The sequence below is a fragment of the Petaurus breviceps genome, unplaced genomic scaffold, assembly GCF_028583685.1.
Source record: "Petaurus breviceps papuanus isolate PSGF00001 unplaced genomic scaffold, PetGlider_PUasm1.0 174, whole genome shotgun sequence".
Classification (NCBI taxonomy): domain Eukaryota; kingdom Metazoa; phylum Chordata; class Mammalia; order Diprotodontia; family Petauridae; genus Petaurus; species Petaurus breviceps.
Window position 1 is genome coordinate 78,321,930 of NW_027185761.1, and position 23,603 is coordinate 78,345,532.

General features: G+C 49.4%; 1 protein-coding gene across 23 annotated transcripts in view; it reads left to right on the forward strand.

Annotated features, from left to right (window-relative positions):
- The window catches only part of CLASP2 (cytoplasmic linker associated protein 2), a 132,729-nt gene that overhangs the window by 62,045 nt on the left and 47,081 nt on the right, over positions 1-23,603 (forward strand). For 14 of the 23 annotated variants that reach the window (XM_069084453.1, XM_069084457.1, XM_069084460.1 and 11 more), the window contains 11 exons: positions 10,168-10,260; positions 12,001-12,146; positions 12,460-12,595; positions 13,198-13,268; positions 13,462-13,521; positions 14,187-14,264; positions 14,488-14,655; positions 15,958-16,013; positions 16,109-16,288; positions 17,288-17,311; positions 20,080-20,181. In XM_069084453.1, the coding sequence (XP_068940554.1) occupies positions 10,168-10,260; positions 12,001-12,146; positions 12,460-12,595; positions 13,198-13,268; positions 13,462-13,521; positions 14,187-14,264; positions 14,488-14,655; positions 15,958-16,013; positions 16,109-16,288; positions 17,288-17,311; positions 20,080-20,181 (1,114 nt within the window). Of the gene's footprint in view, positions 1-10,167; positions 10,261-12,000; positions 12,147-12,459; positions 12,596-13,197; positions 13,269-13,461; positions 13,522-14,186; positions 14,265-14,487; positions 14,656-15,957; positions 16,014-16,108; positions 16,289-17,287; positions 17,312-18,467; positions 18,486-20,079; positions 20,182-23,603 lie in introns of all 23 variants that reach the window. The other 9 variants (XM_069084456.1, XM_069084472.1, XM_069084464.1 and 6 more) reach the window with 2 other exon arrangements.

Below are 23,603 nucleotides of genomic sequence, written 5' to 3' on the forward strand. Positions count from 1 at the left end.
GATTCCATGGGACATCAGGAAGCAGTAAAACAAAATGAAAAGAAAATATATAAAAATAGAAGAAAATGTGAAATATTTTGTTGGAAAAATAACAGACCTGGAAAATAGATACAGGAGAGTTAATTTAAAAATTATTGGACTACCTCAAAACCATGATCAGAAAAAATAGACTAGATATCCTATTTCAAGAAATTATTGGGGCAGCCAGGTAGCACAGCGAGTAAGAGCACTGGCTCCAGTGTCGGGATGATCTGAGGATCAAATCTGGGCTCAGATACTCAGCACCACACCCAGAAATAACTTGCCATGTAACCTTGAGCAAGTTACTTAACTCCAATTGCTTAAAAAAAAAAAAGAAGTTATTTAAGAAAGGTGTCCTGATGTCCTGGATCTAGAGGGTAAACTAGAAACTCCTAAAAGAGATCCTCGAATGAAAAACTCCCAGGAATATTATAGCCAAATTTCAGAGCTCCCAGGTCAAGGAGAAAATACTGTAAGCAGCCAGAAAGAAACAATACTCCCAGGTGTCTCGGAGCCACCGTCAGGATCACACAAGACTTAGCATTTTCTGCAGTAAAGGATAGGAGGGCTTAGAATATGTTATCCTGAAAGATAGCAAAAGAGCTAGGATTATAACCAAGAATCACCTGCCAGCAAAATCGAGTATAATCCTTCAGGAGAGAAAATGGACATTCAGTGACATAGTGGACTTTCAAGTATTCCTAATGAAAACACCAAAGTTGAATAGAAAATCTGAGTTTCAAATACAAGACTCAAGAGACACATAAAAAGGTAAACAGAAAAGAGGATATATAAGTGATTCAATAAGGTTAAAGATGACACTCATAACTCTTAAGAATGTCATTTCTGTTAGGGCAGTTAGAAGGAGTATATTTGACTTTAATGGGATGATAGAAAAAAAACCAAAACAGACTTAACAGGTGAGAAAGAGAATTGCACTGGGAGAAGAAGGAATGGAGAGGTAAAATGGGTTCATCCCTCTTACACATCAGGAGCTGTTGCAGTGGAGGGGGGAATATGGTGCTCTCATCAGACTTTGCTGAAAGGAGCAATATCACACACACTCCGTGAGTGATCTATCTTACTCTGTAGGGAAGTAGCGGGGGAGAGGTATAAGAGAAGGGGGGAGGAGGGTGATAGAAAGGAGGGCAAATGGAGGGAGGCGGTGTTCAGAAGCAAAACACTTGTGAGGAGGAAGACAGTGGGGAGAGAGAGAGAGAAAGAGAATAGAATAATAGGGTGGTGAGCAATGACAGGAATCATAACGGTGAATATAAGTGGGATGGACTCACCCACAAAATGGAAGCGAGTAGCAGAGTGAATTAAAAACCAGAATCCTGGGGTGGCCAGGTGCCACAGTGAATAGAGCACCGGCCCAGTGGAGGACCTGAGTGCAAATCTAGCCTCAGACACTTAACACTAGCCAAGTGACCTTGGGCAAGTCACTTAACCCCAATTGCCCTGCATTCCCCTCTCCAAAAAAGAAAAAAACAAAACAGAATCCTACAATAGGTCGTTTACAAGAAAAATTGGAAGCAAAGAGATACGTGCAGATTAAAGGCAAAGGACTGGAACAGAATCTTTTATGCTTCAACTGAAGTTAAAAAAAAAAAAGCAGGACTTGCAGTCCTGATCTCAGACAAAGCAAAAGCAAAAATAGATCTAATTAAAAGAGATAAAGAAACTACATCTTGCTAAAAGGTACCATGGACATTGAAACAATATCAGTATTAAATGGTATAGCAGCTAATTTAAAGGAGAAGTTAACTGAGTTACAGGAGGAAATAGACAATACATCCATACGAATAGGGACCTCACCTTTGTGCTCTCAAAACTATATAGATCTAACCAAAAAAAATAAACGAGAAAGAAGTTAAATAGATAAATAGAATTTTAGAAAAGTTAGATATAACTGACTTCTGGAGAAAATTGAATGGGCATAGAAAAAAAATACACCTTTTCCTTAGTAACACAAGGCACCTACACAAAAACTGACCGTGTATAAAGACCTAATAATCCAATGCAGAAATAGTAAATGTATCCTAATGCAGTAAAAATTATATTCAATAAAGGGCCGTAGAAAGATTAAAAATCATTTGGAAACTAAATAATCTAATCTTAAAGAATGAGTGAGTCAAAGAACAAATCATAGAAAAAAATCAGTAATTTCATTGACATACTAGCTGTGTGACCTTGGGAACATTACTTAACCCCAATTGCCCTCCAAAAAGAAAAAAAAAATTCATTGACGAGAATGACAACCATATGATAGCATACCCAAATTTATGGGATGCAGCCAAAGCAGTACTTAAGGTAAATTTTATGTCTCTTAACTGTTTGCATCAATAAAGTAGAGAAAGATCCCATCCATGAAGTGGGCGTGTAACTTTAAAAAATAGAAAAATAACACATTTAAAATTCCCATTGAACACCAAATTAGAAATCCTGAAAGCCAAAGGTGAGATTAAAACTGAAAGTAAGAAAACCATTGAATTTACTAATAAATACTACCAGTATCTGCTTTTATGAAAAAATCAGCAATAAAATAGATAAACCACTGGCTAATTTGATTTTTAAAAAAAGAAAACCACATTCCCAGTATCAAAAATAAAAAGACTGAATTTTCCAATAATAAAGAAGAAATTAAAGGAATTATTAGGAGCTATTTTGCACACTCACATGCCAATAAATCTGAGAATCATAGTAAAATGCAGGAATATTTGCAAAAATATAAATTGTCCAGATTAACAGAAGAGGAAAAGGGATACCTAAATAAACCCATCTTAGAGAAAAGAAATTGAACAAGCTGTCACCTCCCTTAAAAAAAAATTCCCCAGGTCTAAATGGATTCACAAGTGAATTTTACCAGACAAAGAAGAATTAACTTAAATACTGTATAAACTCTTTGAAAAAAATTAGGTGAAGAGTAAGTCCTTCCAAATTCCATATATGACACAAATATGGTACTTTATACCTAAGCCAGGAACAGGGAAAACAGAACAAAAATTGTTGACTAATTTTCCTAAGTTATATATATATTGGCAAGGCAGTCAGGTTAAGTGATTTGCCCTGGGTCACACAGCTAGTTAGTGTCAAGTGTGAGACCAGATTTGAACTCAGGTCCTCCTCATTCCAGGGCCAGTGTTCTGTCCACTATGCTACCTAACTGCCCCTTCCCTAATGAATATTGACACAAAAGTTTTTATTAACATAGTAGCAAGGCAAATACAGAAATATATTAGAAGGATTATATATACCCTATGACCATTTTGGATTTATAACAGAAATTTAGGACTGGCTCAGTCTTAGGAAAACTGTGATAGTATAACTGACCAAATCATTCACAAAACCAACAGAAACCATATGATTATCTCAGTGGATGCAGGAAAAGCTTTTGACAAAATACAGCACCCAGTCCTATTAAAAACACTTAAGAGGAGTGGACAGAACTAGGAAAAGGAGGGTAAGGGGAGAGGACAAGTGAGAGATTCTTTTAAAGGGCGTGGGATTGAGAGGGAAGTGGTTAGAAGTAACCTAGAGGAGGAATAGGGTAAAAAGAGAGACTGAGAAGGACAATAGTGAGGGAAATATGAATTTGCCCATAAAGGAGAATGAGAGAGCACAATGGATTAAAAATCAGACTATACGATGCTTATAAGAAACACATTTAAAAATGAGAGAGACTGTTAAAATATGCAGAATGTGTTGTGCCTCCTCCAATGCAAAAAAAGCAGGGGCAGCAATCATGATAGCAAAGTCAAAGCTAAAATAGATAAACGGGGAAACTACATTATGATAAAAGGTACCATAGACAATGAGGCACTATCAATACTAAATACTAAACTTAATGTGCACCAAATACTGTTATCATCTAAATTTTTAAAAGAAAAGTTAAATGAATTAACAGGTGGAAATTGTAGTTCTACAATAGTAGAGGACTTTAATCTTCTTCTCCTCTCAGACTAGACAATTCTAGCCCAGAAATAAATAAGAAAGAAGTTAAGGAAGTGAATAGGGTTTTTAGATACACTACATATGATAGGTATCTGGAGAGAATTGAATGGAAATAATAAGGAGTACACCTCTTTCTCAGTTATATATGGTACCTTTACCAATATTGACCATATATTAGGGCACAAAAATTTTATAGCTAAAAGCAGAAATATTAGACACTTCCTTTACAGACCACAATGCAATAAAAAGTTATATTTAATAAGGGACCATGGAAACATGGGGGGGACTTAATTGGAGACTAAACAACCTAATCTTAATGTATGGGTTAAAGAACAAATAATAGAGACATAAATTTTCCTCTGATTACTGCTTTTGCTGTATGCCATAGGTTGTGACATGTTGTTTCATTAGTCATTTTCTTTAATGAAATTACTGATTGTTGGGGAGGCCAGGACAGCGAGTAAGAGCTCCAGCGTCAGGATGACCTGGAGATCGAATGCCGGGCTCAGACACCTGGCACCCACCCAGAAACACCTGGCCACGTAACCTTGTTCAAGTTACTTAACCCCAATTACTTAGGGGCGGCCAGGTGGCTCAGCTAGTAAGAGCACTGGCTCCAGTGTCGGGATGACCTGGATCAAATCCCGGGCTCAGATACTCAGCACCACACCCAGAAATAACTGGCCATGTAACCTTGAGCACGTTACTTAACCCCGATTGCTTTAAAAAAAAAAAAAAGAAAGAAAGAAAGAAATTACTGATTGTTTCTAAGTGCTTATCTCAGTAAAAAAGAGAAAGAACAGACCAGTGAACTGGGTATCCAGTTTAAAAAAAAAAAACTAGAAAAAGAATAAATTAAAAATCCTTAATAAATTGGAAATCCTAAAATTAAAGGTAAAATTAATACAATTGTTGCTAAGAAAACCATTGAATTAATAAATAAAACTAGGAGTATTACGAAAATCAATAAAAATTGATAAACCATTGATGTGATTTTTTAAAACAGATTAGTAGCATTAGTAATGAAAACGGTGAATATACCACTAAAGAAACCAAAGCAATTTTAAGGCGTTATTTTGCCCAATTATATGCCAATAAATTTAACAATTTAAGTGAAGTGGAAGGGTATTTGCAAAAATAAAAACCGCCCAGATTAGCAGAAGAGACAATAGAATATCTAAATAAACCTATTTAAGAAGGAAAATTTGAATAGACCATAAGTGAACTTCCTAAGAAAAAAGCACCAGGACCAGACAAATGTATAAGTGAATTTTATTAATCATTTAAAGACCAATCAATTCCAATATTAAATAAATTATTTGGAATAATAGAAAAAGAAGGGGTCCTACCAAACTCCTTTTATGAAACAAATATGATACTTCTACCTAAATCAGGAAAGGTTAAAACAGAGAAAGAAAGTGATAGACCAGTTTCATTGATGAATGTGAATGCAAAAGACCTAAATAAAATGCTCGCTAAAAGATTACAACAGTATATTACAAAAATTATACATTATGACCAAGTGAGATTCGTACCAAGAAGGCAGGGATGGCTTACCATAAGGAAAACTAATCATTGATTATATCAGTAATGAGAGTAATAGAAATCATATAATATAAACAGAAAAAATATTTCATAAAATATAACACTGAACTGCCTATTTTCTCTTAAAAAGACTTGAAAATATAGGCATAAATGAATTTTTCCTTAAATTGGTAAGAAGCATTTACCTAAAATCACTAGCAAGCATTATTTCTAATAGGGATAAAACTGTTGCCGCCATTGTTCAGTGTTGTACTGGAAATGCTGGCAGTGATAGTGAAAGGAGAAAAAGGAAATTAAAAATTACAAGAGACAGTGAGGAAACAAAACTGTCGCTTTTTGCGGATGATATGATGGTATACTTAGAGAATCAACTAAAAAACTAGTTGAAATAATTAACAGCTTTAGCGAAGGAGCAGGATATAAAATAAACTCACATAAATCATCAGCATTTTTATATATAACCAATAAAGTCCAGCAACAAGATAGAAAAATTTCATTTAAAATAACTAGTTTATATAAAATACTTGCCAAGACAAACCCAGGAACTGTATGTGAACAGAATTACAAAACACTTTTCACGCAAATAAAATCAGATATAAACAGTTGAAAAAATACCAATTGCTCATGGGTAGACTGAGCCGATATAATAAAAATGACAGTTCTGCCTGAATTAATTTACTTATTAGGTGCCATATCAATCAGACTATCAAAAATTATTTGACAGAGCTAGAAAAAATAATAAAATTAATTTGTAAGAACGGTCAAGAATATCAAGGGAATTAATGGGGGAGGGGGAAATGAAGGAAGGTAACCTAGTCAAACGAATTTTCTTAACTGTATTATAAAGTGGTAGTCATCAAAACAGTCTGGCACTGGTAAGAAATAGAGTGGTAGATCAGTGAAATTGATTACATACATGACACACAGTAGTAAATGACCATAGTAATCTGACGTTTGTTAAACCCAAAGATCCCAGTTTTAGGGACAAGAACTTACTATTTAGTGACAAAAACTTCTGGGACAACTAGAAAATAGTGTGGCAGAAACTAGGCATAGACCAAGATCCTATACGGTATAGCAAGGTAAGGTCAAAATGGGTCCATGATTTAGATGCGAAGGATGAACCCGTAAGCCAATCAGGAGAGCCAGGAAGAGCTTACCTGTCAGATCTATGGAAAAGGGAAGAATTGATGACCAAACAAGAGATAGCATGATGAGAGATAAAATGGATAACTGTGATTGTATTAAATTTAAAAGAGCTTTCACAGATAAATCAATGCCACCAAGATTAGAAGAAAAACAAAGTTGGGAAACAGTTTTTACAACAAGTGTCTCTAACAAAGTCTTCGTTTGTTTGGGGTTTTCGTTGTTGTTTTTGCCTTTTGGAGGGCAGTTGGGGTTAAGTAACTTGCCCAAGGCTACACGTGTGGCTAGGGTTTTTGTGTGGGTGTTAAATGTCTGAGGCCGGAAGGGAACTCGGTCCTCCTGACTCCGGGGCTGGCGCTTTACTCATTGCGCCACCTAGCCACCCAGGCTTCATTTCTAAAATATGTAGAAGAATACAAGTCATTCTCCAATTGATAAGAAGTCAAAGGATGTATGAACGGGCAGTTTTCAGACAAAGAAATAAAAGCTGTCTGTAGTCATGAAAAATATTTTAAATCACTATTGATGAGAGAAATTTTAACAGCTTTGAGGTACCACCTCACACTTGTAAGATTAGCTAACGTGACAGAAAGGGAAAATGATAAATGTTGGAAAAGATGGGGGAAATTGCAGTGTGGATGCCCTCTTGGTGAAGTTGTGAACTGATCCAACCATTCTGAAGAGCAATTTGGAATGAGACTGAAAAGGTTATAAAACTGTGTATACCCTTTGATCCAGCAATACCACTTCTAGGTCTGTGTCCCAGAGAGATCATAAAAATGGGAAAAGGACCTACATGTACGATGTTCATAACAGCCGTTTTTGTGATGGCCAAGAATTGGAAATGGAGGGGATGTCCATCAGTCAAGTGGTGGTGTATGAGTGTGATGGAATGGTACTGTGCTATAAGAAATGAGGAGCAGGCGGACTTCAGAAAAACCGGGAAAGACTCACACGAAGTGATGCAGAGTGAGGGAGCAGAACACTGTACACGGTAACAGCCGTGTTCTACAGTGATCAAATGCACATCACTTGGCTGTTCTCAGCAGTGCTGTGATCCACAACAGTTCTGAAGGACTTAGGACGAAAAGTGCCCTCCGCCTCCAGAGGAAGAGCTGGTGGAGCCTGAACGCTGAGTGAAGCAGACTTTTTTCACTTCTTTTCTTTCCTGGTTTGGGTTTTTTTTGTTTTGTGTTTGGGGATTTTTTTGGTCTGCCTTTTTCACAACTTGACTTATGTGAAAATATGTTTTGCATGATTATACAACTATAACCTTGTACAAATCACATACTGTTTTAGGGAGGGAAAGAGTTTGGAACTCAAGCATTTAAAAAAATGAGTTAATTGTTTTTACATGTAATTGGCAAAAAAAAGAAAACATTATTTTAAAATACTTTGGTAGTTGTCTGTCACTCTAATTGGCTTCCTTTGAAGCAGTCTGCCTTACATTTTATCACTTTAAAACATCACTTCAAGGAGTCCTCCGGCTTCTGCCGGGTCGCCAGCCTGGCTCGCCTCAGCTGCTTCCCCGGGGCTCGTGCCCACCCGTGGCAGGCATTTGTCTCCCAGTCCCACGTCCCACTTGTCAGAAGAGCGTGGTCATTCTCTGAGCTTGTCCTGCTGCTGTCTTTCTAAGAATCTTGTGCATTCTGACGTGGTTGGGGAAGCGCCCTGTTGCATCAGAGCTTCTGTTTTACTAAGGAAGCAATTTTTTTTAATTGGGACACAGAATGAACTCAGTGACGTGTCTGCATCCCTCCTGTGGCGTGTGTCTTATGGAATCCTTTTTTGTTCCTTCCCCTATTGTTATCGATCCAGAATGCTCTGGATGTCCTGTGTTAGAATGACCAAAGAGGAGAGGCCTAAAGACACCAGACTCAGTGTCCCAAGGAACAAGAGAATGGCAAAGGCCTCTCCCAGAGCCTGTCTGACCTTGTTATGCCCACTCATGGTAGGGCTGTCCTGGGTGGAGCCCTCTCCCTGTCTGCTCTGGCTTCTGCATCTATGTTGGCATCGACCATCTCTGTGCAGAATCCTTGCCTAGTTACCTGATTGATTGCCCCACCTCCCACGTGATCAAGGGCTGGCTGCCAGTGGGCATCTCAAACTCACCCTGCCTTTCCGCAAACCCCTCCCTTCCTCTTGGCTCCTCAGCACCCTTCCATCAGAGCTGTCCTCAGCTTCGCCCTCTCTCACACCCGCTGGGTCTCACCTTCATTTTTCACCAGCCTTCCCTTGTCACCTGACCTCCCACCCCAGGGACATTCTCTCAGATCGGAGAGCCTACATTAGGCTTTGCTCCTGCCGTGCCTCATGTGCATTGTCAGCCCAATCCATTGTAGGCTCCTGTGACTCCTGGCACAATTCAGTGTTCACAGTCTCTCTTGAAGACGCCCCTTTCTTTCCACCCCCTGAGGACAGACCCTTGTCATCCCAGTCTGGGACCATTGCGGCAGCTTCTAGTAAGTTTCTGCCCACTCCTGTCCACTCTCTCCATCTGTGGGGCTCCCTGTGACCTCCAGCAAACTCCACAGCTGAGTGATGGTAGTCAGCAGGCCTTTAAGTGCCAGCTGTGCGTGCCAGACACTATTCTACTGAGGGGCTGGCGAGATATAAAATTTTAGCTGGCTTTCAAGAACATTTCACAGGCTTTAAAATCTGATGGGCTGTCCTGGGGTAGGGATTCTGAAATCTTTTTTGTTGTTGTTTTATGGAGGGCAGTGGGGGTTAAGTGACTTGCCCAAGGTCACATGGCTAGTTTTGTGTTATGTGTCTGAGGCCAGATTTGAAATCGGGTCCTCCTGGCTCCTGAGCCAGTGCTCTGTTCACTGCGCCATCTAGCCACCCCCTTGGGATTCTGAAATTTCGTGGAGACCTTCTTTGGAAATTTCTTGCACATGCATTGTGTTCCCAGGGCTGTATGTAGCAGTGCATTCTCTAGAGGGACAACTCAGAGAACTTTGTGTAGACATGGTTTGCTTAAGGTCGAGCAAAGCTTGAGTCTTTTTGAAGAAACTGCTCCCCACTTTTTTCTGAAACTCTAGAGCACGCTTCTCTTTGGTTTGACAGATGATGCAGTCCTCTCCCAAAACCTTAAGACGAATGGGTGAATCAAATATTTGTGAAGCCCTTCCTGCATCAGAAACACTGTGCTGAGTGTTGGGAGTATGCATTGGGAAGTGTCAGGCCGTCTCTGCTCTCCAGAGCTGAGAAGGTGGAAGAAAGGTGGAGAGGGAAGGGGGGTCCTCAGCACCTGCTTGGGTGCCAGCTGCTGGGCTACGATGCACTTTACAGCGATCACCTCTCTCGAGGTCATTCCATGTTTCCTGTACTTTGGAGATGTCTGTTTTGAGCATTCATTGATGCTTGGGATGTGACACCCCACCATGGGAGCTTCCATTCGAACGGACGCAGGGCAGGAGGATGGCCGCGGCCCCTAGTGGGGCCGACCTCTCTTCGGACAAACCCTTGAATGTTTACCACTGTGATTCTTATTTTTAGATATATTCTAGTCGTGAACTTGAAGAAACGTTGAATAAAATCAGGGAAATTTTATCGGATGACAAGCATGACTGGGACCAGCGCGCGAATGCAGTAAGTGCCCTGCCCCACTGCCTCTTTTACTTTGCTGTCATTGCACACTAGTTTTTCCTCTTCTTTTATGCAGAAGTGGTAGGGGACATGGGGTCCACCGCTGTCCCCTTCCCCCCCCCCACAGGCCGGCCATACCAGTGGCAGCAAAGGGACTGGGCAGAAGTCCCCGGCCTCCAGACACCATCTCCGTGTAGTCATCATGCCTTGACTGTCTGGAGACTCCAGTGGAGGCCGAGGCAAGGGAACTCCCTTCCTGTCCCTTCCCTCGCCTCCCTGGCCTCTTATCTCCTCATCTGGAAGGGAGGGCCTCTAGGATGAATGTATGTGTTCAAGCTAGTAACAGAAGATGCCATCATAGTCTGGGAGTGACTTGGAAAACGTGTGGAAACAGCCAGGGGAGGAGCTGAGAACATACGAGGGGATGGAAAGCGGGCCAAAAATGTCCTCTTCCTGGAAAGCAGCCTCTAGGTGGGGGACAGGTGCAGCCCTGGCAGTGGGAGCCAGACACGTGCACTCGATAGGCATCTGATACCCCGCAACAAGTAGAGAAGGAATAAATGGGGAGTGTTTGGCCAGTGCAAGAGGGAGGGAAGGAAGGATGCATTTATTAAATGCTTGCTTTCTTCACAGGCCTGGGCTCAGGATTGGGAGCAGACATGTTAAAAGTGAGCCAGGCCCTGCTCTTGTGGGTCCCCCAGGGGGGGGTGACAGCACTTGGGGGAAGGTCCCAGGGTCCTTCCCCACTGAGAGAGTCACATCAGGCCTGATGTGGAGCCACTGCAGAGGGCCTGGGACTCTGCTGACCAGGGCTCCCTTTTCCCAGCCGCCTTCAGGGGCTGTGGCTGCAGCCCCTGCAGGAGCCAGCCCAGGCTGCATCTCCTCAGGGCTGGCTTTCCAGGACGATGACCAAGGTTCTGGGCTGGAAGGCTGGTTCTTCTCAGGCTGTCTTACATTTTTACTTATTTTCTTACATGGTTCCCAATTTGATTTTAATCCGGTTCCAGCCCTGTGTTGATAATTGCCACCCTCAGATTCTGGGCAGTTGCCTGTGTCCAGGGCAGAGGAGATGGGTCCCAGACTGTGTGTCCTCTTGAGGACAGAATCCCCTAGTTCATAAGTGGCCAGCCTTGTTGTCGACCACTCCCACGAGCCCACTATAAGAGACGAGAACCCTTGAGGGGAGACCACACGCTCCTAGTGCTGGCCTGGTAGCGTTGCCTCTAGCCGGGATCCTGGTGCCAGCACTTTCAGCTTTGGGAATTTAACCACGGAAGGTAGCGCGGGATACTAGAGAAACATTTAGGGGATCCATAAAGCTCAGAAAAGAGAGAGAGAGAGCCCTGTAAGGCAGAGGCAGGCGCCACGAGTCTGCCCTAAATGCAGCTGCCAGACACCAGTGCCAGCAAGTGTGTGCCCGGTCCCTTTCTGTAAGGCTTGGCACCCACGGGCTACAGGGGGCAGAGCCCTGAGGCCTGCACGGGTCACCTTGTCTCTGAGCCTCAGTCTTCTCCTCTGTAAAATGGAAACCCCAGTGGTGCCCACTGGCCTCCGGGCGACGGTCTGCGTGGTGGGCTCTTCCACAGACTGCATGGCTCTGCTCTGGACCCTGGGGTCTTTCTCCTCTGGGGAAGGGGCTGGTGATTCTTGTTGTCTGTTGGGGGCTGCAGGGCCGCGGTCCTCTCATCCAGGCCGCACCACCCCCGCTGTTCCCTCATCCTCATGTTTGTCTTCCTGTTGCAGCTCAAGAAAGTCCGATCCCTGCTGCTGGCTGGCGCGGCCCAGTATGACTGCTTCTTCCAGCACTTGCGCCTGTTGGATGGCGCCCTGAAGCTTTCTGCCAAGGATCTGCGGTCCCAGGTGGTCCGCGAAGCCTGCATCACCGTCGCGTGAGTGTCAGCCGGCCTTCCCGGGCTCCCGGCTGCAGATCTTGGGGCGGGGCCAGCCATTGGCAGCTGGCGGTCGTCGGTCTTTGAGGGGGTCCTCCCTGCTTCCTGCCCGGCGGGCCCTGTGGCGCTCCCTGGCCCCTCCCCCGCCTCCTTCCTAGCGGCTACCCCAGCTTGCCCCCAGTTCGCCTCCATTGGCTGCCCAGGCCTCAGGGCGTTCCTCCTCAGCCTGTGCCCCAGAGAGGGGGCGCTTACTGAGCGCGTGTGCCAGATCCTCGTCGCCTACGTGCTGCTTCTCCCTTCTTGCTGCTCGCAGACATCTCTCCACGGTGTTGGGCAACAAGTTTGACCATGGCGCCGAAGCCATCGTGCCTACCCTTTTCAACCTGGTCCCCAACAGCGCCAAAGTCATGGCCACATCTGGCTGCGCGGCGATTCGCTTCATCATCCGGGTACGTGCTCCTTGGCCATGCTTGGGGGGGGCCCTCTCAGAGCTGGGGGAGGGGCCGACGCTCACGGTGGTTGTGGCAGGCCGTGGGAAACGGTGCGCGTCTCTCCTCTCCTCTTGCACCTCCCCTTCCTCCCTTCCGCCTCGCTCCATGCCTGGTGTGTGCTCCTGCTACATGCTTCGGCCCCCGGCCGCCCCACTTAGGTCCAGTTGGGAAACATTCGGGACTTACTGTGCGCCACCAGGCAGTTAGTTGGTGCCATAGTGTGCAGAGCTCCGGGCCTGGGGTCTGGAAGACCTGTTCTTTGTGAGTTCTGATCCAGCCTCAGACACTTCCTAGCTGGGTGAGCCTGGGCAAGTCACATCATCCTGCTTGCCTCAGTTTCCTCATCTGTGCAATGAGCTGGAGAAGGGAATGGCGAACATCTCCAGGATCTGTGCCCAGAAGACCCCAAATGGGGCCACGGGGAGTTGGCCACGACCAGACAACAAAGAAAGCAGCATGCCAGGCTGCAGCGGGGCGCGGTGGTCAGCAGAGATGACCGCCCTGCTGCCCAGACCCGAATCCCACACTGTGAGTGCTGAGACCATTTCTGTGTGTTTCAGCACACGCATGTTCCCCGGCTCATCCCGCTAATAACCAGCAACTGTTCCTCCAAGTCAGTGGCAGTAAGGAGGTGAGTGCACGGAAGGGCCCATGAGGGAGGGGTGGACAAGGAGGGCAGCAGCTCTGTCCTCTCTCCCTTGGGGGGGGGGTCCTCGGTAGAACGTGAGCCCGTGGCCACGCATACACCCATGTACTCATGCTGCTGGCCCTGTGCTCTGCTGCAGCCCGTTTGCACTCACACCTTGGCATTCCCTCCTTTCCAGGCGTTCCTTTGAATTTCTGGACCTCCTCTTGCAAGAGTGGCAGACCCATTCCTTAGAAAGGTATGTGAGGGCAGCCCCTGTGCTCCCTCCGCAGGGTTCTGCTTGGTCAGTGTGTCACAACTGGGGGTGGCTCGTCCACCTCCCTCCTGGCCCCAGGCCCCGTCCGCCAATTCTCGCACCAGACACCACCATCCCACACCGTGGCAGTGACCCCCGTGGCAGGTGGCTGTTCCCTCCCCCGTAGCTTGTTTGTTGTGGACCGTTTGGGAGCTGCTGGAGGACGGGGGCTGGGCCCAGGGCTTGGTGATGGCCAAAGGAGGGGGCAGGAAAGGCCGTGGGCACTTAGAGGGTTCCTACTGTATGCTGAGCACTTTTTACAGTCGCCTCATGGGGTTCTTGGGAATACCACCATTTTACAGTTGGGAAACTGAGGCAGGCAGTGGTAAGGTGACCTGCCCAGGGTCTCACAGCTAGAGAGTGCAGGACCAGGCGTCAAGCACTCTGGCTGGAGGCGCCTCTCCCCTCCCTCCCCAGGCCCGTGCCCCTCTGTAGAAGGGCCACCTCCCCTCAGCCTTTTGCAGACACCTTGGGTCCTGATAAGCTCCCCTTAGAGTTACGGTTCTTAACTTTGATCCTGGGGGCCCAAAGGTGAGGGGGCACCCAGTGGGGCCATGGTGCACACAGTATGACCTTTGTTTGATCCCTGAGGGCTGTTTATCTTTCAGACACGCGGCTGTGTTGGTCGAAACAATTAAGAAGGGGATTCATGACGCGGACGCCGAGGCCAGAGTGGAAGCCAGGAAGTAAGTTTCTCTTGTCCCTCTCCTCCTACCTCTGACCCTGAGCCTTCTCTGCTCAGTCTTGGGGTCTCTGTGTGCCCCCCAGAAGGGGCTGCCTCATAAAGTGATCCCTATCACGGCTTCTTCCTTGTGTGCCAATCGATGCCTCTGCTTGGGGAAGGGGCGGCGGCAGAGGTCAGGGCTGCCTTCGCCCAGCTGGTAACCACTGTTCTCTCGGTCCCTCTAGGACATACATGGGCCTCAGAAACCACTTTCCTGGTGAAGCAGAGACCTTGTATAATTCCCTGGAACCTTCTTATCAGCGCAGCCTCCAGACATACCTCAAGAACTCAGGCAGCGCCGCCTCCCTCCCTCCCTCAGACCGATCCTCCTCCAGCTCTCAGGAGAGCCTCAAGTAAGCATGGGGAGCGAGCCTGGTGCTGTGGGCGCTGGGCAGGGAGGGCCACTGGCGCTGTGGGCACTGGGGGGGAGGGTCACCAGCACTGTGAGTGCCTGGGTGGGGAGGGCCACTGGGCGCTGTGAGCATTGGTGGGAAGGGCCACAGGGTCCTGTGAGTGCTGTTAGCACTTGGAGGAGCGAGGGCCACCAGGTGCCGTGGGCTTTGTGGGCAGGGCCTTACAAGGTCATCTGCCACATCTGAAGACCTTGGGCCCAACAAGGGGATCCATGGTGTGCTGGGCAGCATGCGACATGGCCCTGGCACCCAGGTCCCACCACATGTTGCCATTTCTTCTGGCAGCCGCCAGGGGCCACTCTGGGCCTGGAGCCAGAAGACCTGAGTTCAGAACCAGCCTCGGACACTCCCTTCTAGCTATGAGACCCTGGGCAGGCCACTTAACAGCTTCTTGCCTCAGTCTCCTTGCCTGCTAAATAGGGCTCATTGTAGTACCCTGGTGGTGGATGCCACGTGAACGCCACGTGGTCTCCTTTCCCACCGTTTTTCCGTCTCCCCTCCGGCTGCACTGCTCATTTGCTGGTGGCAGCCTTCAGGGCCACACGGACTTTCTCTTGGGTGTCCCTGGCCCTCTTCTCACCCCCAGGGGCTCTTCCCTCTGCCCCCAGGCTCCCCTCCTCCAGGAAGGTGGGCCCATTCACCAGGGGAGGGGCAGCAGATGAGGTCTGGAGCCCCCGGCCCTCCATCAGTGCCTGCCATCCACACCGCCGTCCACACTTTCTTCCTTCAGAGTTCCTTGTTCCTCTCATCCCATAACTCACTCTCTGGGTCTTTGGGGGCACCAGCAGGGGCTCGTGAGGACGTGGAGACAGTAGGTGTAGACAGCCCTCTTCCCCGAGTCTGGCAGGGAAGGGGAGACAGAAGAGGCACTGGATTAGGGGATGGAAAACCCACACCCGTATCTTGGCGGGTGGCAGGGGAGGAAGGAGCCAGGAGTGGGAGGAGATGCCAAGGTAGAGTAGGGGCTTGTGCCTCCGTGAAGAAGCCTCGGTGGTAGCCACGCCTGTACCTGGGAGGGACAGGGCCCCTGAATGATGCTGCCCCGAGGGCTGAGCTCCCTGTTCCTGGCAGCTTGGAGGCTTCACAAGCCCCAGTCCAGGGTCAGGGCATCCCACGTGGCGTCCTCGCCAGACAATCACAGATCCTCGGTGTTTGGATGCAGGGCTTTGAGTTTGTCTGTCCTGGACGAGAGCCCGCCACCCTTCCTGACCGCCAGTGACATTCTCGCTTTCTCTCTTTCAGCCGCCCGTTCTCTTCCAAGTGGTCCACAGGGAGCACCTCGGCCGGCCCTGGGAGAGGTGAGGCACTGCGGGGGGCTTCATCTTGCCCAGCGGAGGGGGTGCCTCCCACTGAACCCGTCAGTCACCACGCGGCTTTCTTCCTTTTCCACCAGTGTCTTCCAGTGGCGGTAAAACAACGGGCAGTCCTGGAAGTCTTCAGCGGTCCCACAGTGACATCGATGTGAATACCGCTGCAGGGGCCAAAGCCCGCCACGTAGCTGGGCAGGCGGGTGGCGGCAGCAGTGGGCGCCTTGGCCCCAGTTCCCTCACCCCTGGCTCTTACGCTTCTCTAGGTGAGTGAGTGCATTGGCTTGGGTGTGATTTTTACAAAGCCCACTCTGGCCTCCATCCATTCATCCCCAGGCTTTGCCCTTCAGCATCAGGCTTATGTTTCTCTGTGTCAGGGAGGCACAAGGAGTGAGTGCTGGCTCTAAAGAGGGCACCCTTGTCCCCCGCTAGTGCCCGCCGCTGCACCCTGGGGCAGGGACGCCAAGTGTTGGACTGCTGGAGCATTCCCAGAGCCGGAGCTGCAGGAGCTTGCAGCATGCTCGCGGTTCCAACAGTCCCTCCGCTTACTGGCTTTTTCCACCCTCCTCCAGTCCAAGGACAGACGTGTCTCCTCCTGTGGCCAACGCCGCTCGGCCTCCCTTCCCCAGCCCCTCCTGGCACCCCAGGACCCATCAAGGAGTCCCCTTCTTTGGAGAGACTGCTGAGAAATGTGCAATCCCATGTCTGTGTGCGCAGTTATGATGGCTGATGAGGGCCATGTTTTGTCTATTTTACTTATTTACAGTAAAGCCATAGCTGAGCCACAGGTGACTTAGAAACAATTTTCCCCTCACATTCCTCCCTCAAATTTGCTCTGTGTTGGAATTTTACCCGGTGTGCCAGAGCAAACCAGGAAAAAGTTCTTCCTTCTCACATTTAGAGGCCATGGGATCAGGGCTTGCAGACCTCGCTGCTAGAGAGGGCCATTTGGAGAAGACACTGACGTTCAGAGTGGCACTGGTGTGATCAGCCCTGTGCCTAGGGGAAGGGGCTTAGAGTAGGAGGAGACAGGAGAGAACCCCCAAGGCCTCCTGCAGGCGGTGACAGTCCTCTGTGCCACCGTTGGTAGCCTTACTCTTGGCCAGGAACCCAGTAGGTCTGCAGGCCTTACCTCCTCCCCTCCCCTTGGAGAAGAGAGGCCAGGTCAGGAGAGGCATGGGGAGGAAAATGTCTGGTGCACATCTCGAGCCTTCCCCCTAACCCACCGAGCTCTCCTTTATTTTTTGCTTACTCGTTTGCCAAAGAGGACACATCGGACAAGACAGACGGTAAGCACTTCCTTCTGTTTGACCCTCGAACCTGACAGCCAGGTAGCTTTGTGGCTGCTTTCTGTCCCTGCCTCTGGAATGTCCCGTTAGCCCTCCTTGGTCAGGATGACATCTCTCAGGGCCCAGGCTGGGCCTGCCCGGCCCACCGGCCCGCCACTGTTTGCATTCACCTTGGGTTTTAATACAGTGTCAGAATTCATACAAGAAAGGTCTTTGTCACGACTGCGGGATTGGCAGTGGATCGGAGTCCTTGGGCTTAGAAGGGCCGTGGAGGTGCCGGCAGCTCATCCTCCGTAAATTCGGGGACTTTGTGAGTGTAGTCCACCCCAGCTGTATTATTGCTTTTATTTTTGGAGGGATAAGGCAGGACAGTTGGGGTGGTGTGACTTACCCGAGGTCATACAGCTAGTTAAGTGTCAAGTGTCTGAGGCTGGATTTGAACTCAGGTCCTCCTGACCCCAGGGCCGGTGCTCTATTCTCACTGCACTGCCTCGCTGCCTCCATTGCTGCTCTTTTGACAATGGGGGATTGTACTTGTTTCTGACTTGACTCGAAGTCTGAATTTAGGAAGATGGCAGACCGCCCTGTGCCTCTTAGCTGGCTGTAGGAGGAATGCTCTGGTTTCTCAGTGTCCCCTTAACTTGGACGAGGACCTTCTCACATCATACCGCCTTGCCTGCTGCAGATGCGGTGCGGGTCCTAGTAGCAGGGTCACGCTTTGGGGAGCTGAGCCTGAGTTGGTCAGAGCCAGCCCCCTGCTCAGAGACCGGAAGACCAGTGCAGTCCGCAGCCATGTCAGGCCGGGGCAGGCGGGAGAGGTGGCCACGCTGTGAGTGCCCCACTCCCAACCCCCCCCCCCTGCCTGATCACGGTCAGCGCGGGAGGCTCCACCTCTGGGGTCAGGGTCACCGTCTCCTCCCAGAACCCCGTTGGCTTTTGTTGCCGTCCACATGATTCAGGCATGGAATCCCCTGTTCTCAGGCACAGCTGGGCTCACTTAGGAGGGTGAGCAGCCGGTCCCTCTGGGCCCCAAGTGCTCCTAAATGGCCCAGGTAGACGGTCCATCTTTGCCCAAGTATCACAGCTCTCTGAAAGGTGTTGAACCCAAACATTGTAGAATTGGCTGAAATGTTATTGTTTTATTTTTCCTGTTTAGGGACAGCCTCTGAAGATGGTAAGAACTCCATCCCATCTTTGATAGCATAGACAGCCCTTTCCCATAACGTTCCCATTCATCTTCGAAGCAAACTAAGACATCTCTTAGAGGTTTCACACTAATTCCTCACTGGCTTTTTCACGTGTGTGTGCTGTGTGTGTGTGTGTCTGTGTGTATGTGCGTGCGTGCGTGTGTGTGGTTCCAGGGGAGGGGCCATCGCTTTGCCTGTGATTTTCATTTGAATTCCAGGAAACCATTGGCTACTCAAGCATCATTGTTTTTACATGTTTAACTACATCAAGCATAAAATTGGGTTGATGGCATCATGCCTTTTCCAGTAAAACGCGTCATGCTTTACTTTGGGGGGCCATGTGCCGCTGTCTGAGGTGACTTCACTGGGGCTCACAAGCACTGGGAGGCACTCGTTCTCCCCCTTGGTCAGGGCCCAGTCTGTCCTGCTTCTTGAGCACCTTATTGATGGGGGCTGGGAATCTGGAGAATACTGGCGTCGGCCTCCTGCCAGTCAGCCCTTTTCTCTGGCCTGTTGCTTTCTGCTCTCACATTCTCCCCTCCGCCTCTTAGTTCCACATGTTTCTTTTTCTCCCAGTTTCCCTGTGTCCTGCACCAGCCAGGGGCACCCCATGTTTTCTGTCCCCAAGCTGCAGATTGCTGGTCCCTGGCTTCTGGTCAGAAGTCTTGCCAGGGTGATGGGACTTTGGAGAATGGGGCTTCCCGGTGGCTTAACAAAAAAGGAGATTGGCCAGTTTTTAGCATCCTAAGAATAGTCCCTTGCCAACATGCTCCTTGGTAGTTATAATATTTGGTCTGAGTCAGAAACGTAGCCTATAACACACTCGAGAACAGCCTAAACCCAGCCAGAATGTAATTGGGAAATATTTAACAAAATAAGTAAAAATATGATAAAACATAGATAATGTTAAGATGTCACTTTCTAAGTTGATATGTGGCCCAAAGGTACAGGGTGGTGGTGCCCATTACAGCCCACCAACACTTGATGGGGGAATCGATGACTCACATAAGTTTGAGAAGAGATGTCCTCAGTCCTCCTGCCAAGGAGGGCCGTGGGAAGGGACCTGTAGAGGCCGAGTTACAGCCCTCAGGGCGCCCTAGCAGAAGGCAGAGCCCGGAGCATGTAGGTGGGGGCCTGCCACCCCATGCAGTGGAAGACAGGCTGTGGGCTAGTGAGGGGGTCTCTGACCTAGTCAGGCTCTTCCCCGTGGCCTGCTGGCATCAGTCCAATAGCCACGGTTGGCCAGCGTGGCCTCAGGGTTCCTTCCCAGTAAGGAAGCGAGGCCAGGGTGCCACAAAGTAAGAAAGTTCATGTGAATGTGAGAGATAGAAACGAGACATTTCAGCCATTCCAGCGTCGGTTTGTAGGCCTTTGTCGTGGGGGTCTCCATCATTTTTCCATTTGAAAGATCGTGTCCAGATGCCTGCACTTGGCAATGCGTGACTGTTTGGTCACAGCAAACATTCGCCTACATCCACCCGAGAATGACGGTTTTAGCTAGGCGCTACATGGTGGTCACCAACTTCCAGATCAGTAGCGAGTGGTGACACGGGCCCCAGTGACAGAGACTTCCTTTCTCAGGTCGCATGAGGTCCAAACTTTCCACGGCGGTGGTGGGCATGGCCAACTCCAAGGCGGATTCGCGGGGGCGCAGCCGGACGAAGATGGTCTCTCAGTCCCAGCGTACGTATCGCTCTTGCTCTGGCCTGCGGGGCGGGCACCAGCGGGGCGGGCACCAGCGGGAGAGGCGTGGGCTCCGGCCGAGCTCCTTGCTGGGCAGAGGCCGCCTACTGAGTTGTTATTCTGTGTCGTAGGTCCATCGTCTCCCGACAAAAACGAAGGTACTCTCCCAGCGCGGCGTGGTGCGGTGCATGTGTCGGTCCCTTTTCTGTGTTGCTCTGTGGTGTGTGTGTGTTGTTAGGGCCGGGTCACCGGCAGGACCCTTCCCCTCCCCCTCGGCGCCCTGCTGTCGGCCCCCCTCCCTCGCCTGCGTCACATGGTCCCCCCCTCTTAGCGATTGTCAGCATCTGACACGGGTGGAAGGATGAACACACACAAGGTGACTTCTCCTTGTCCTCCCTCAGAACCTGCTGCCACAGTACCTTGTTTCTGGTTCGAACTGCAGGCAGGTATGTGCGGCCGCCATTTCTTCATGGTGGGGACTTGGGGGGGGGCATTTATTAAGCGCCTACTGTCTTCCAGAAGACGTCACCGTTACCATGATTTTCCTTCTTTTCACGAATTCATTGCTAATCAGAGGGCATGTCTGCAGCCCTTTCCAAATAATGCAGTCATTCATCACTCACTTGGTCAGTGCAACCAAAATTGTAACTCCCCAGAGAATTCCTCTGCCATCTTGAAGGGCCGAGGTCTCCTGTGATTGGTGCTCGAGGCAGTATTCCCACCAGCCCTTCACATCCCCGGCATCCAGGGGAGGGTTGTAACCTAGAGACGGGAGCAGGGCTGACCTCCAGCCAGGCATGTCTCACCATGTTGGGGTCCTGAACCTGCTGGGGCTTCCCTTCTCAGAATCCTGGTACTGAATGTTTCAAGTAATGACATGGGATTACAAAAAGGTCAATTATGTTGAAACTTTTCATCACGGTTTTTTAAATAACAAGCTCACAGAGACCCTGCTGTAGACTGGGACTTTCCAACTTTTTATGTGGCTGAAGGCTTCAGGAAGGAAAAGCATTAGGGATAAGAATTCAAACTCTAGGTAGCAGCCAGGACCAACTGCCTCATTATACAGGTGAGGAAACAGTCCCGATTGCTTCCCCATCCAGAATCTGTGCTCAGTTTAAACCCTGGAGCAGAACACACGTAGGGTAGATCCCAGTAGATTCTGCAGCCCCATGGGCCTAAGGAGACCAGGGGTCAGTGCTGCCTAATCACTCAGACGGTCAAGGTTCTGCTCCAGAACTCCTGCTCTGTGTGGGTAAGGTCCTTGGAAAGCCAGGCTGGTGACTCCACTGTCTACACAGACCTTCTCAGTCCAGAAAATGAGCCCCCATCGGTGGCTTCTGGCCAGTGACATGAAAGAAGGGTACCCGTCCTCCTCTGTTGGGAGCTCGGGAGGCCAGACAGCCCCCCATCAAGGGACACTCGCTTCGGGCTCTGCTCCTGGGGAGGGGCCCTTCTGTGGCCAGCCGCGGCTCACCCTGGGGAGTCTGAGCTGGGGGGTTTCCTGGTTTCTTTGGCCATTAAGGAATAGCCCTTGCTGTGATAGGTGCTCATTGATGCCTGAGTCCATTTCCACTTGAGTGTGATGCTGGCTCTTTCCCTATTTTTCACATTACCATTAAGAAAAATCCCATCGGATCTCTTGGATCAAAGCAGGCATGTGCCATGATTGTTCTAGATCAAGCAGAGGGGAGGGGAGGGCTGGGGGACGTCCGCTGAGCCCAGCTGCTGCTGCCTTTGTGTTGGCTCTGTCCCGTGCCTCAGTTGGCTGGGTCCACCACCGTCCCTCTGGTGCCGTTGGCCGCCTTCATCCCACTGTGGGTGGGGAGACTGGCTCTGGGGGCTCAGGGGCCCCTGCCGCGTCTTACTGGGACCGCGTCAGCGTCTCGGCCTCTTCTCCAGCGCGGGTTGACCGAAGCACTCCTCTTTCTGTTTGCTGTTTGTGTTGAATCTGCTCTGCTTCTGCTCCCTCCCCTTCACGCCCCCTAAGGATCGCAGTCGGCTAACCCCATGGGCGGTAAGAACCCACAGCCTGGATGTGCGCATGCATTTTTCTGTCACCATTTGCATCTCCCAGAGAGGGCTCTATTCAGCAGAAGCTCTGGCCCTGCCTCCTCGTGGCTGTCACCAGGCCTTGGTCAGGGAGGACCCCGTGAGCATGGGGTCCGAGGCTGGGCTTGTGGCCCACGCTCCCCCTGACTTTTTTTGTGCTTGATCCTTCTTGCGGGGTGTCCTGTCCCTGATGCTTCCCATGTCCCTCAGCTGACTAGAGCAGCCCTGGCATTAGCCGGTTTGTGGATGAGGCAGTGGCTGGGAGAGGCTCCCATTCTACCTTCCTTTCCCCCTTTTTGCTCTTCTTAGGGTTGATGGAAAGTTGGGGGTATGGAAGCTATGGCCCCCAAGGGATGATTTTAGACGTTTTTCCTGCAGCTGTAAGCAAAGCTGCTGTCACTTGTCACACCTACTGCCCTGGGGTTGTTTGTGGGCCAGGGGGTCCCCCTCCATCCCAGCCTCCCACCGGGCCACAGAGCAGAGAACGTTGGCTCTGTTCTTGACATGAGCCTGGGCCCCAGACACTTCTGCCTGGTGGTGTCTCTGCTGAATAGAGCCATGTGTAACGTGAACCTTGACATCGCACTGTCTGCCCTGTGCCTCACGCCTCCTTTGTCCGCTTTGCACCCACTTAGGCTGTGCCCATCAGACTCCATGAGATTCTCACATTGTGTGCCTGTGGCACGGGGGGCGAGGGCGGGCAGGGTCCATGGATATGTGTGTGGTGTGCAAGCTCTGGTTCCTCTGGGGGTCCTCCTGCTCGGGGGGCTGCTCACTGAAAGAACCTCTGCCCAGAGGGGCTGCTGTGAGAGGAGCCTTCCCAGAATCACTGAGTTCAGGGGGAATCCACCCAACTTGTCCACGAGTGGATTTTCTTCTTGTGAGGCTGCTGTGGCCTTGTCTTCAATGCTGTAGAATCTGTTGGAAAAGGAACGTGACCTCTGTTTTGGGGCATTCGGTGGCCTTGGGAACTTGGGAAGAGAACTTTGGGCTGGCTGCCAAGGTGTAGGGACTGGGGCTTTGTAAAGGGCACTTTGTGTCTTCACGCATCACTCACCAGCAGTTTTGAGACCTCAGATTTGGAAGAGGCTTTAGGGAAAGGAAGGAAGAGGGAGAAAGAACTCAACCTGATTTGGAAAAGAGAACCCTGTAGGGGACTGGACGAGTTAGGATGAGGGGACTTGGTCACATGTTGACTTCAAGGAGAAGCCTGGGGTCTGGGCCCGCTGGAGAGTGTAGAAGCAGACTGAGGACCAGATCAGAGAAGACTGCGGAGGGGGGGTGGGTGCGGCACGCAGGTGGAGAGAGTGCTAAACACTTCTTCAGGACATGGAGTGAGGGCCAGACCCCCCAGCTCTCTGTCGAGCGTC